The 14660-nt window shown below is 46.3% G+C and overlaps 1 protein-coding gene across 2 annotated transcripts in view; it reads right to left on the bottom strand.

Moving 5' to 3' along the window:
• Positions 1–14660, bottom strand: part of LOC123762009 (sodium-coupled monocarboxylate transporter 1) — a 299587-nt gene that overhangs the window by 166333 nt on the left and 118594 nt on the right. For both annotated transcript variants that reach the window (XM_069335749.1, XM_069335750.1), the window contains exons 4-5: positions 4140–4220; positions 3818–3979 (exon numbers count right to left, since the gene is read on the bottom strand). In XM_069335749.1, the coding sequence (XP_069191850.1) occupies positions 3818–3979; positions 4140–4220 (243 nt within the window). The remainder of the gene's footprint in view (positions 1–3817; positions 3980–4139; positions 4221–14660) is intronic.

The following is a 14660-nucleotide window of genomic DNA, read 5'->3' as shown; positions in this document are numbered from 1 at the left end:
CAAAGCAACACTAAAGAGCCTTCGTGAGAACAAGAAGATAGTTGTCAGGAGAGGCGACAAGTCGCCAATACACGTCATTCTTAAAAAAGACGAATATCTGGCGAAAATGAATCTCATACTCTCTGACCAAACTAAATTCCAAAGGGTAACGAAAGACACTACAGCCGAACTGAAAGCAAAGGTCAACAAATTGATCGAAACTGTGAACGCCAAAAAATCTGGACTCCACCTGCCAAAGATTATTGGGGAATAGAAACCTGGATATGCATATGGAAATGTCAAGACACACAAGCCTGGATACCCACTTCGGCCAATCATCAGCCAGATACCCACACCCACGTACAGACTGGCAAAACGACTCAACGGCTTGCTGACTCCTTATGTCCCTTGCGCCTTCAGCCTGAAGTCTCCAAAGGAATTTGTTGACTTGCTGCGGGGAACACGAGCCACAGGGATAAGAGCCTCGTTGGACGTAGAATCTCTGTTTACCAACGTACCTGTGGACGAGACAATCGGAATGATAGCCGACAGAGTGTACCGTGATCCGGCCTGTACTCCTCTTGACATACCAGAAAACAGTCTAAGGAAACTACTCCAAGCTTGTACTAAAGAGGCACCCTTCTTGAGCCCGGATGGACACATGTATAAGCAAGTAGATGGGGTCGCCATGGGTTCTCCCCTAGGTGTCCTGTTTGCAAACTTCTACATGGGTACCATAGAGCAAAAAAAGTCTTAGTCGACATGAACTTGAAACCGGCCATATACTGCAGGTATGTTGACGACATTTTTACACAGGTACCTAATGTCAGACATCTGCAGGAGCTGAAGGAGGTATTTGAGCAGAATTCTGTGTTGCGTTTCACTTACGAGATGGAGAAGGATGGGAAGCTGCCCTTTCTGGATGTAACAGTCATGGAAAGGAGCGGAGGTTTCCACACTGCAGTCTACACTACAACAAACATAGGAATGTGCCTGAATGCCAACAACGACTGCCCAGACAGGTACAAGAGGAGTGTTTTTAACGCTTATATCGACCGTGCCCTCAGCCACACCTCAGAATGGAAGCAAGTCGACGAAGAACTCTGTAAGGTAAGGCAGGTCCTAGTCAACAACGGCTTCTCCAATGGTTTCGTGGAAGACATCATAAGAAGGAAAGTGAAACGCCATGCAACCTCTGAAGAGACAACTAACACAACACCTATTAGACTATTTTACAGGAACTTCTTTTCCACAGCCTATAAAACGGAGGAAAGGGTCCTGAAAGATATTGTCAGTAGAAACGTTATCCCTACAGACAAAAATCAGAAGATACAACTGACGATTTACTATAAAACCAGAAAAACGGCCAGCCTACTCATGAGAAACTCTCCAGACACAAAGCAGAACGCTTTAAAAGAGACCAACGTCGTCTATGCCTTCAAATGCACTCTTTGGGACTGTAAGCCTAAAAAAAAACAGTATATAGGCAAGACAACAACATCTCTTTCCAGGCGTTTAACGATGCATAAGCAACAGGGCTCCATTAAGGAACATATAATCTCTTCTCACAAACAAACCATCACCAGAGAAATCTTAGCAAACAACACAGAAATCGTCGATAGATACAGCGATAGCAGGCGGCTTGACGTTTGCGAGGGACTACACATCAAGAAGTCAACACCAGCAATCAACAGCCAATTACTGCACAACTATATTCTACCCACTTCAAGACACCGCTCCAATATAGAAGCATCAAGAAATATGGACCAATAGGCTTTCTACAATTATTTCCATTCAATACCCATTGTTTCGTGTTCTGTCTTGTGTTTGAATTTAATACCCATTCAATACCCATTGTTGAAAGTTTGTTTTCACCTCATCCACCTCACCCAAATGTAGATATAAAATCGAAGATGTGTAAGCTCTATTCAGTTTCAGTTGTGTGTTTGTAAACTAAAGTCTTTGAAAATGTAATAAGTTTTATGAAACGCGCTCAAGTGTCGCGTCAGACTAGAAATCAAAATGTATTTTGGAGAATTGATCTTTGAATTACCATCAACAGTGAAAAGCAACGTAAGAAAGATCAAGAAAATTCGTGTTAGAATTATTAATCTTACTTTTTCGGTCATATTAAATAATATATGTCTACAGGAAAGACTTCTACTAAAATATACTAATATTATATATATATATATATATATATATATATATATATATATATATATATATATATATATATATATATATATTTAATCAAAATAAGTATATGTATAATATGTATATGTAATAAATAACAAAGGTCCAATGATTGAATCTCGGGGAATTACAACTGTTTCCTATTATGAATTAATGTAATTTATGAAAACTCTGCTTTCTTGGAGATAACCAAGTTCTAATACAGCATAGGATAACCCCTTATGTCATAGCCTTTAACTTTATAATGAGTCACTCATGAAGCACTTTATTAAAAGTTTTGCTGAAGTCAAGATATAGAATAGCGCAACTCTTTTCCATTATGTTGTTTCAAAATGTAAATAAAAAATGTTTGCGATTAACGATTCCATCAATATACTGCATAGGTTGCTAGGCAACGTGGAGGACGATAAATGAAATTTTAAATTCAAAATGGTCCACGACATCATTTATAACTGCTCATTATCGTCTTATTCCGACCATGGTCAAAAGAGGGAGCCACAAAATTTGGCCATTAACGAGGTGGTAAAGTATAAGCAGGCAACCACAGAATAGGAATGAAATAGATGAAATGAAATGGATGGAAGATAAATTACAGTTAATTATTCAGGACAATGTGCTTGCTCAGGATTTTAGGTTCAACCCGTCCTCGTTTAAAATTACGTCGCTTTTCGCTCGTGTGCCCATATGGTAAAAAATGGACGTAATTTGAAATGAAATCGGCTGACGAAAGTGATGTACTGTCCCGTTTTCTATTTTGAGTCCTCCGGCTTACTCGGTTAGGTTGGGAGAGGAAACTTTCAATTAACGGTTTTCATGACGTTTTGAAACCTTCGGAGAACCTCCAGCCAAACTAACGTACCACAGAACCCTTAACATGCTGTTTAGGATTAGAAAGAATCCAAAATTTAATTTCAGATATTTTTCATTTTCAAATTACGTCAATTTTCGGCAACACGGGCAAACGGCCAAATTTCAGATGTAGATTTGTAAGAGGACAGGTTGTTAGATTAGCTGCCGTTTTCCCAGAAGGGAATGTTAAATAATCTATGACCCTGATACTTACAGTTCCCTGCTTCTTCTGATCAACAATACGACCTAGTTATAGAATGAAAGCTAGGGATGCACGAGGATTCACACTTGTTGGAATTGTTATTATGACTCATATTCACATTTCTCATGATTCAAGATTTGCATATACTTTATTGTGGTTCCATATTGCCTTCAAACTAATCTCAAGCAGTAACGTAAGATTCTTTAGGAAACCAATGAATAAGGCATCAATTCAAACTTGCTGCTATAATCTCCTGTATGCCTCCTAATCCATTTGTGCATATCTAAAGCGTTAAGAACCCTTGAGAACAAAAAACATTCCCTATCCCTCCTTGTAGGTCTAGGGACCCACATACAGGTTAAGAGACACACTTGCAGGTCAAGAGATCAATCTACAGGTCAAGAGACACGCCATGCAGGTTAAGGACACACTCTTGCATGTCAAGGACACACTTGCAGGTCAAGAGACCCACCTGCACGTCAAGAGACCCACCTGAATATAAAAATACTTATCTGTAATATTAAACATACTGTCCAAAAGAACAAGACCCATGGTACCACTTAAGATGACTGGAAGTACAAGAAGGCTAACCTGGAGTGCGTCGGTCCAGAGCACAGCCTTCATGCCGCCCAGAGTGGTATAGAAAATGCAGACGAAGCAGATGAGGCTGACGGAGATGTAGACGTCAAAGCCGGTGACCTGAGCCAGGGCGAGAGCTGGAGCGTACACCACGATGGCCATGTACAGCGTCATCTGGGCACACACAGTAAGTTTGTGTTACTTACTTCGTTTTAATTGGTTATTGCAGGTAATTAATCAGAGATTATGACACAAATGGGTCCTTCTATATGTCGCAAGTATTATATTCTGGTGCTACAATCACTGCTTATTACCACACTCCCTCGTTACATACCTGGATGATAAAGACAAGGGAACCCAGCCACCGCACTGCTCTGTGGAACCGCTTCTCTAGGTATTCGAAGGCGGAGATAACCTGCCGGTGAAACTCAGAATTACATTCATAATAATATCTCAGAAGCCGTCGTTCACTACAGATTTCTTAAACACGTAAACTTTCCTAATTTAAATACACTGCTTGAGACTAAAAATACTTTTAATTTATTAAGTAAACCTCTTTTAACCAATAATGTACAAGAGTAGGCTAATTAATTAACTTGGATTGATAGGCATTAACCAGAAGTAAAACACGTGAACAGCACGTTCATATGTAAGTAAGAGATATTACAAGTAAGTAAGTAATTATCAAAAGAAGGCACCAAACCGGGAAGGCTATGTAGCACCATCAAAGACGCAAAATAATCAGAGGGCGCTAAATATCACCAAGGATGCCAATACGAGAACAAAAACGCATAAGGCGAACGATATCAAAAGTATCCGAGTCACCAAGAATTCTATCGAGGGACAGGTGACAGCGAGGGGCGGTCGGAAAGCAAGACATACGCTCGTCCTGGAAGTCAGGACATTCAAGAAGGACATGCACGACCGTAAGAGGGACAATGCAACTAGGACAATAAGGAGCAGGGCGGCGCTCCATCAAGTGACCATGGGTTAAGCGAGTATGGCCAATACGCAACCTCGCCAGAGCTGTTTCCCACCGCCGGTTACGGTGGAAGGAGGACTGCCACGAGGAAACACAACATTTAAGAGTACGTAGCTTGTTACCAGTAACAGACAACCAAGAAGCCTGCCAACGGGTAAGGACTGAGGAATGGATAACCGGGTAAAAGTCGGAATACGGAATGCCCTTACGAGAGATGGGACAAGAGCGGACAGCTTCCTTGGCGGCAGCATCCGCACGCTCATTTAAAGACACACCAATATGGCTGGGAACCCAACAAAACTCAACCGACTTAAATTTACTATGAACGAGAAACAGCCAATGCTGGATCTCGACAACCACTGGATGAACTGGATTAAAGGACCCGAGAGCCATGAGGGCACTACGAGAGTCAACAACAACTACAAAGGAAGACTGACAACGAGAAAGTAGGAGACGAAGAGCATAGAGAATAGCATAAAGTTCCGCTGTAAAGATGCTAGTCTCCGGAGGCAAGCGACACATATAAGTGCGATCAGGAAAAACAACAGAGTAGCCAACACCGTCTGCTGACTTAGACCCATCGGTGAAGACAGAAACGGAGCGGGAGTGAGAAGAAAAGTGCTCGAGGAAAAGGCGTTTTAGAACCGTAGGAGGGGTAAAAGCTTTAGTGATACGGGTCAAGGAAGTACAAAACCGCGGAAGAGGGACCCTCCACGGGGGCAAAGAAGGAACAACACGAGGAGAAACATCAGAAATACGAACGGAAAGAGAATCCTGCAGGCGAGATAACCGGACAGAAAGAGGGAGGTAGTGAAGAGGAACAGGAACCGCAGGAGGGGTAAAAGTTAAAGCACGACAGAGGCGAGAGGAAGGATGTTGCAAGGACCGCGCAAGATAGCGAAGACAGTAGCGATCACGGCGGTCCTGGAGAGACAGGAAGCCAGTGTCAACATACAAGCTAAGGACGGGAGTCGAACGAAAGGCACCAGAACTGAGGCGCAACCCAGTATGGTGCAAAGCATCAAGACGGCGAAGAGTAGAAGGAGAAGCAGACGAGTAAGCAGGGCAACCATAATCGAGCTTAGACAGGACGAGAGAGGAATGTAAAGCAAGGAGAGTGCGCCTATCTGCCCCCCAAGAAGTATGGGACAAGACCCGAAGGAGGGTAAGGGCCTTAGAGCACTCAACACGGAGGTAAGAGATATGGGGAGACCAAGACAAACGAGTGTCAAGGAATAACCCCAAAAGCTTCGCGGAATCTTTGTATTCAAGGGGATGACCATAAAGTGACAAAGAGGGACGAAGAACAACCCGTTTCCGCGTAAATGTCATGGCACAAGTCTTAGAAGTAGAGAACTTGAAGCCATGATCAGTGGCCCAAGACGACACGGCATCAATTGCAAGTTGAAGCCGGCGTTGAAGGAGAGGCGAATCATCACCCTGACAACAAAGGGTAAGATCATCGACATAGAGAGCGGAGAAGACACCAGAAGGAAGAGAGGAAAGAAGACCATTGAGGGCAACCAGAAAAAGAGTAGTGCTCAGAACACTACCCTGGGGCACACCTTCGTATTGCTGAAAAGAGGGAGAGAGAGCGGTACCAAGGCGCACCCGAAAGGAACGACGAGAGAGGAAGCTGCGGAGAAAGAGAGGGAGATGACCACGAAGGCCAAAAGAATGAAGTTGAGATAGGATATGATAACGCCAAGTGGTGTCGTAAGCCTTTTCCAGGTCAAAAAGGACGGCAACAACGGAGGTCTTCGCAGCAAAAGCAGTACGAATATAGACCTCCAAGTTCACCAGGACATCAGTCGTGCTGCGGCACTTGCGGAAACCAAATTGAGAAGGGGAGAGGAGGTGATGGTGTTCCAGGAACCACATCAGACGAACGTTAACCATACGTTCAAAAAGTTTGCAGACACAACTTGTGAGAGCAATAGGGCGAAAGTCCTTAGGGGAAGTACCCAGAGACCCCGTTTTGCGAACAGGGAGGACAACGGCATCGAGCCAGTCCTCAGGGACTGACGACGACTCCCAGATCCGATTATACAGACTCAGTAAATACTGAGACGTGCTCGGAGGGAGATGGCGAAGCATCTCATAATGAATACCATCGGAGCCCGCCGCCGTAGAACCGCAGAGGGCCAGAGCAGAACGAAGTTCAGAGAGAGAGAAGGGATCATTATAGGGAAGCTGAAGATGAGTGCAGAAATCTAAAGGACGAGACTCAAGGACAGGTTTACGAAGAAGGAAAGATTGGGGAAGATGAAGACCAGAGCTAACAGAAGAAAAGTGGGAACCCAGTTCGGAAGCGACCTGCAACGGGTCCGCCACAAGAGTATCATGGAGGTGAAGGACCGGTGAAACATCGGGAACGAACTTACCCGCTATCTTGCGGATACGCTTCCAGATCTGGGCCAGAGGGGTTTCGGACGTAATTGTTGAGACATAAGATGCCCAACATTCACGTTTAGCCGTACGGATGGCCCTACGGGCCACCGCACTCGCTTTCCGAAAGAAAAGAAAAGAATCGGTCGTCTGCCTACGGCGGTGCCTCTTCCAGGCTGCACGCTTACAGCGGACAGCCCGAGCACAGTCCGCATTCCACCAGGGAACGCACTTCCGTGGACCCCGAGAGGAAGAGCGAGGAATAGAGCGGAGGGCAGCGTTGAAGACAGTGTCATGAAAAAGGAGGAGAGCGCGAGAGAGAGGCAGAAGGGAGAGGTCAGAGAGAGCAGCACTGCGGGTAAATAGGGTCCAGTCTGCCTTAGCAAACTGCCACCTAGGGAAAGAGAGGGAAGGGCGAAAAGAGAAAAAGGAAACAAGGATGGGGAAATGATCACTTCCATGGAGGTCATCAAGAACCTGCCACGTGAAATCTAAGTAAAGAGAAGAAGAGCAGAGAGAAAGATCAAGACAAGAAAGGGTGCGAGTCCGAGAGTCCAAATGAGTGGGCTCACCAGAATTCAGAAGAGACAGGGAAGAAGATAGGAGAAACGGCTCAAGGAGGCGACCCCGGGTATTCGTCAGAACGTCACCCCAAAGAGAATGACGACAATTGAAGTCACCCAGCAGGAGCACAGGCTCCGGCAAGGAGTCTAGGAGGTGTTTCAAATCAGGAAGAGAGAGCGGGACACTCGGGGGGAGATAAATGGAACAAACTGTGTACCATTTCCCCACAAAGATACGAGCAGCAGAACAATGGAGAGGCGAAGGAAAAAGTAAAGGAACAAAGGGAACATCTGCACGAATCAAGAGAGCAGAAGAATTAGAAGCCCCAGCAATGGCTGGGGGGGGGGGAGAGAAAGGAATAGCCACGAAAACGACCAGGACGAGCACCAAGCATTGGCTCCTGGAGACAGACACAAAGGGGCGAAAACCGCGAAATCAGAAGTTGGAGTTCGAGGAAATTGGCGTAATAACCTCGAACGTTCCATTGAAGAATGGACAACGACGGGAAGAGAAAGGACAAAAACAGAGAACAAGGAAGAAACAAAGGCGAAAGAGCAACAGAGCACGTTAAAGAATATCAGGGTCGGGATCAGGGTCAGCAAAGTCAGGGTTAGGGGGCATGGGTAAACTGAGCAAAGACGGAGGGAAGGAAACGGGAGAACAGATCAGAGGTGGGCGGGCGGGGTCCGGAGGAGGAGGAGACAACGGAGAGGAGCAGTCAAGGACAGCAGTAGGAAGAGGGGGAGTAGGAAGAGGGGGAGTAGAAAGAGGGGAGCGCACCCCAGCAAGAGCAGCAACCGAAAGGGAAGCAGGGGCCAAAGAAACCTCCATAGCAGGAACAGGGGGCGCAACCACTGAAACGGGAGGGGAAGGAGCAACAGAGCCAGAAGTAGGAGCTAAGGAAGAAAGCGAAGCCTTCTTACCCGCCGGGGAAGAGGAAGGAGAGGAGCCAGGCTTACGCTTCTGACTTAAAGAGACAGGTGTCCCAGCAACTACGTACCGGGCAACGGATTCCAGTGTCTCAACAGGAGAAGCCGAACGAGAGCACACACGACGGCCGTTAGGAGAGCGATGGACATCCGCCTGCACCGACAGGCGGCGGGGAGAGCCGATAGATGGAGGAAGAGGATGGGAAGGAGGATCGGAGGGGGACGAGGAAGACACAGGAGACATGACAGACCGGGTTGAAAGAAGGGGAACCCCAGACAGAGGACCAGGAGGGGGACCCCTCGGGAAAGAACTCAAAGGAACAGAGGAGGGGGCAGTGGGCGTATCAGGGTCCAAGGCCCGGAAACGGTTGAGAGTCTGAGGAAGGGGGGAAGGACGAGGAGAGGAAGAGCGCAACACGCGAGCATAAGAGATGTTAGTATAAGGCGGGAGCCGGCGAACCTGGCGCCTCGCCTCAGGAAAAGACAAACGCTCCCGGTGCTTCAGGTTAAGGACGGCCGCCTCAAGCTTGTAATGGACACAGGCACGGGAGAACGTAGGATGGGCCTCACCGCAGTTGAGGCAGCGAGCTTGGGGAGAAGTGCACTCCGACTTAGAGTGACCTTCACTCCCACACAAAGGACAGAGAGAGACAGTCCCAGAGCAGCGGAGGGCACCATGCCCAAACCTCCAGCACTTATTACAAAGTCGAGGAGAAGGAATATACTCCTGGACAGAGCACCTAGCACCAGCAAGAATGACAGAGGATGGAAGGGTCCTACCATCAAAGGTGATCTTCACAACGCGAAGGGGTTGACGGCGACGACCACGAGGGGGACGAGTAAACGAGTCAACCTGGAGGACAGAATGGCCTTGGGCATCAAGGATATGCCGAATATCATCGTGGCAATCCTGCAGATTCCGAACACCGGTTGCAACATGGGGTGGGAGGAGAATAGTGCCAACACTGGAATTCATCTGAACGTTCTTGGAGACCCGAACAGGGATCTCGCCAAGGCAAGATAAGGCAGCCAAGCGGGAAGCCGCATCCTGAGAAGGAGCAGCAACGACACGTGTACCGAGACGAGTGGGGTTGAAAGTAACACACGCATCCACGGAATCTACAAGATGCCGATGGAGGGAGAAATCGTCAGGAGGCGCAGAATCAAGAGGGAGGAGATCAAAGTATTTGGCCCATGAAGCAGGACCAAACAAGGCCTGATACGCATCAGCACGGGAAGGAATCGAGCGAGTGCGGTTGGGGCGCGAACGGCGTTGAGAACCCCTAGAGAGAGAGGGGTCAAAAGGCGCAGTAGTCACAACGAAAGACTTAGCCACACCAGGGGACGAAGTGGTCACCACCGGGGGCTGGAGGCTCGACCCAACCTCAGAGGAGGGAGGGGAGCTGGGGGAAGAAGTCAGGACGGTCAAAGGAGGAGCAAGGTCGGGGCCCAACGCAGCGGGAGCTACAGAGCCTGGTCTTCCAAGACAGGCCGACTCGGGGGCTTGGTCGCCCACCCCACGAGCCTGAGAGGGTACAACGGAAACATTCAACGACATAGAGACGAAAAGTGACAAATTCATCCACGAATGTGCCCCCATACCCACCATGGAGCCACAATTAGAGGCAGGACACCCAACAGGAAGCTATCGCTGATCATGCCGGGGCCCCCTAGGGGTGCGTCGTGAGTATACGCCCCACAAACGCCACCTTAAGAACCGTCAGTCCGTCGAGATCGGGTTCAGCGACGAAAGGGGGATTGACAATAAAAGGTTCCCCTCGCTCGAGACGTTGGGTACTACAGTTCTACGGGTGCAAGAGTATGCCTCCTCAAGCACCAAAAAATAGAAGAAGTCCAAAGAAATAATCCAAAACAAGCAAAAGGTCGGCAGGAAACGACAAGCAGATAGGAGAAGAGGGGGGAGAAAAACGAAACATAAGGAAAAGGAAAAGCGATCCGGCACAATTGGAGAAGACAGCAGCAGGAGTGCAAGGCCAGAAAAGGACAGAGGACTGCCCAACGGAGCATCACACTCCGGCAGCCGTCCACCAAGCCCCCTCACGACGCCAACGGGCCGGAAGGGGAGGGGGGAGATATTACAAAATGGTGTTCATTAATTAACCATATCCATTTCGGTTAGCACCGAAACGCTCACGATGGAGCATTTCGTGAAGATATGATTGTATGTGTGCAAGTTGTGTATAATTGTATTTTGTGCAAGTTGCATATTGATTGTGAAAGTTATGTGATTGTATCTGTGCAAGTGTGAATGCAATTTGTAAAATTATATTTGTTGAAAATGTACATATATATGATGTGTGATTTTTAGTGAAAGTGTATTTGATTTTTGCCAGTGTATATGCAGTTTGTAGAGCAGTGTTTTACATGTGTGTGAGTTTGTGCAGGAATGTAAGCATTTTTTAGAAAGTGTGATTGACTTGTGCATATAATGTTGTTTTTGTTAAAAGTGTCTTTGTGTGTAAATGTGATTTTTTTAAAGTGCATTTGATTTGTAATAGTGTTTAAAAGTTTTGCAAAGTAGTGTTTACATGTTTCAGAGTTTGTTAAAATGTGTTTGACTTATATGTGATTTATTTTTTTGTGATCTGTATAAATAAAAATGGAAATGTTCTTGTGTGCATAACCGCTAATCTCTGAAAGTTCTGCACCAAGTGCTTTGAAATTTTAACACAATGTCTAGGTGGGCGTCGGTTCAGGATCTTTGTTTTCTCTACTGAGATGACTAAGCCTAGTTCCTGACATGTGAGCAATACAGAGTTCAAAACATTTTGGGTGTTGAGATACCCATTGATGTGGATCAGTATATCATCCGCATAGTAATTGATGTGTTCGTTGAGCCTCCTAGTTACTGAGTTTAGAAGTGCATTGATTAACACATTGAACAGAGTAGGACTGAGGACACCTCCCTGTGGAGTGGCAAGTTTAATATCTCTCATTACACTCCTATGCCCTTGGAACAGTACAGATGACTTCCTGTTGGATAGATAGCCTCTTATCCACCATAGTAACAATCCGCCAACATTCATTTTCAGAAAGTTCGCTCAAAATGGCGTGTCTGTTAAGATCTAGGAAAGTGGTATTTAACATATCAGTATACAGGGTGAGGAAGGCGGTAATACAGTGAAGCTTTCCATGAGTGAAGCCATATATCTGGGTAGACAACAAGTTACTAATTCTGTAAAGGAGACGGTTAAGAACCCATCCTCTCAAGACACTTACAGACAAAACTAGTGAGGGAGACTGGGCAAAAAGCACTCTGCTGGTTAGGTTTAGGAATGGGTATTCCTAAATTCCTTAGGCTGTTGGTCCATGACTTTGGGAGCTCCCCAGTTACATAGCTGGTATTATACAATTCAAGCAAGAGATTCCCTGGAACTAACAAAAGCATACACAGTATGCCGTTAGTAACTCCATCCTCCCCGTGTGATGTAGCTTTTCCTTTATGTAGAGCAGAGTCTAGTTCGTATATAGTAAAAAGCATGTCACAGTCATCCACTTGATGAAACATGAAGTCAAGTAGCCCTGTTCTAGCAGCATATCTATTATTTAGTTCATTATGTGTGGGTAGAGGAAGACTGTAAAAGCTGGAAGTTGTGGCCCAAGCATCAACAAGCTCATTTGCTCTGTGCAGAGGATTAGGGTGCGAGTCCCCTGCAGCATTTTTCCCCTTTGATCTTGTTGATATCCATCCATGCCCGGCTTAGTGGCGGGTTAGAATTGAGGCCACTGACAAAAGTTTCGCAATCTGTCTGCCTCAGCTCTACTGTACGTTCTTTAGCCTCAGCCAGAGCCGTTTGAAAGAGCCTAAGCATTTCATCAGTGTGGAGTCCATCCATAAGCTTGTCCAATTCTTCTAGCAGTGCGTTTTAGTGCATGTAATTTGAAATCAATATAATAGGCATAATTGCTATGACCAATGTAATTTGGGTTACGTGACCTGGACGATGGATCAAATGATTCTATAAACTGTTCGATAGTACCTTTGAGTTTATTGTTAAAATCTTCAACTGAAGAAAGCTCAAAGGAACTGAACCATTCTGACACATGAGCAACACATGAGTCTCATTGATCGATGGGCACAGCCAGTCTCCGCTTGAACACTCCGGTGAGGAGGATAGAGCTTCCGATGCTTACAATGGCTAATATGGGCAGATGATCAGACGCCATATCTGGCACTATTGACGAGGCGCAGACGGTGTGGGAGACGTTGACACCGAGACAGAGATCAAGAATACCTCCGCAGATATGCGTCGGTTCAAAGTCACCCACAATCTGTGCATCATCGTGACTACCTAATAGTGACACCAGTTGGTTGCCGTTACGATTACTGAACTGCCAATTACCAATATTTTTTAGCCTAGCGTTATATTCACCTATAATGATGGTAGGCTCAGTCTGAATGCAGATAGGAAGGTCAGTATATTTAAGCTCTACCCAACGTAGATAAGCACCTCCAAAGGATACCTGATCAACTAGGCTGTGACTCATACGTCAGACTGCGAGCAGCCGCGTCCAACTTCCTGGTTGATCAGTCCAGCAACCAGGAGGCCTGGTCGACGACCGGGCCGCGGGGACGCCAAGCCCCGGAAGCACCTCAAGGTAACCTCAAGGGAACGTCTGGGGCACGGAGAGTCGCTAGTGAATATCCGTTGATTCTGTCCAGCTTGCAACGATGAGGTCATTCTTATTGCGGTGGGGATTTTCCACATTGTCGGACTGGGAACATTCTGGGTCAATACACCTGTTAACACCAAAGAAGACGATTTTCTCTTTCACTGAATCATCACATGGTGCTTGCAATATTTTTATCCCAGCGTATTCCTTGGTCAACACGTTAACAAATGCATCATCATTCGTGACAAAGACATGATTGTCTTCAGCTCTGTTTATCTTCGTGCGTTTAGTGCGATGGGCTTTTAAAGCTACAGAAAACCATTGAAATCTGTCAGCAAGACCAGTGCCAAGAGGGAAAATCAAGCGGGTTAGTCGAGTTCTTTCCCGTTGTTGTCGTCGTTTTTTCCTTCTTGCTCACCACCTCTTGGAATACAGCCCCATTTCTTCTTGGCTCTCTCTTGCCTGGAGAGAGACTTGTGTAACAGCAGTAAGTGAGTCAGGAATAATCTAGGCTTCTGAATGCACATCTGGCAGCAGTGGCGATTCACCTGGGACAAGGGCGGTTGCCATGATTATTTTTAATTAATTAAATTAATCTTGTTATTTATGCAGATTATTAATATCATAGTGGTTATAAGAAAGCATGTCCGTCGATGAAACTGCTTGCTGGGTAGAGAGCTGCAGATTATCATGCAGCATCACTTACATTGAACAGCCAATAGCACGTTGTTCACCGTTAGCCCCAGGAGAGGTTGGAGAAGATTGGGCCCCAGGGTCACGGGAGGGCACCGACCTCTTTAGCTGCTTTAGAACCAAGTACACCAGCACAACTGCTTATGGTTCACCTTCACGACAACATTTCAATTTAAAGCCAACACACCACGCTCAAACGTCAACAACACTGCACACGCACAAGATTAACGAATGTAGAAGTGGGTCAAGTTAAAGCATGACACGAAGTATGTACATTGAACTGAGGCTACATTGTTCCAAGGTCACCGGACGAAGAACAAGGCAATCACGGCTCTGTAGGTAGTAGGGCGCAAGAGTTATTTTCGTGTGCCCGACACACGTGTGGTATAGGTCTAATGGCGAGTGAGGAGGGAAGGCCTGAGGGTTGTCCCCTCAGCACCACCTTCCCAAGACGGCTGCATGGTCCACCTCCTTCTCCGTCAAAGGGGACTTCTTATTTACCAGTGCAGATGATGACCATTTCTCAGACACACCTATTCTGTATGAGTGGCCAAGGTGTATATCATCACTACTAGGTTGCATAATTCCTTAGAGCCGACTGTACCCATTTTGTAGTAAATCCATGTGGGAGGAGGCCTCCTGCGACCGTTCTTTCCCGAGGCAC

This window comes from Procambarus clarkii, chromosome 34 (genome assembly GCF_040958095.1).
Source record: "Procambarus clarkii isolate CNS0578487 chromosome 34, FALCON_Pclarkii_2.0, whole genome shotgun sequence".
NCBI classification, from domain to species: domain Eukaryota; kingdom Metazoa; phylum Arthropoda; class Malacostraca; order Decapoda; family Cambaridae; genus Procambarus; species Procambarus clarkii.
Note: the sequence above shows the minus strand (reverse complement) of the source record. Positions and strands in the feature narration are given on the sequence as shown.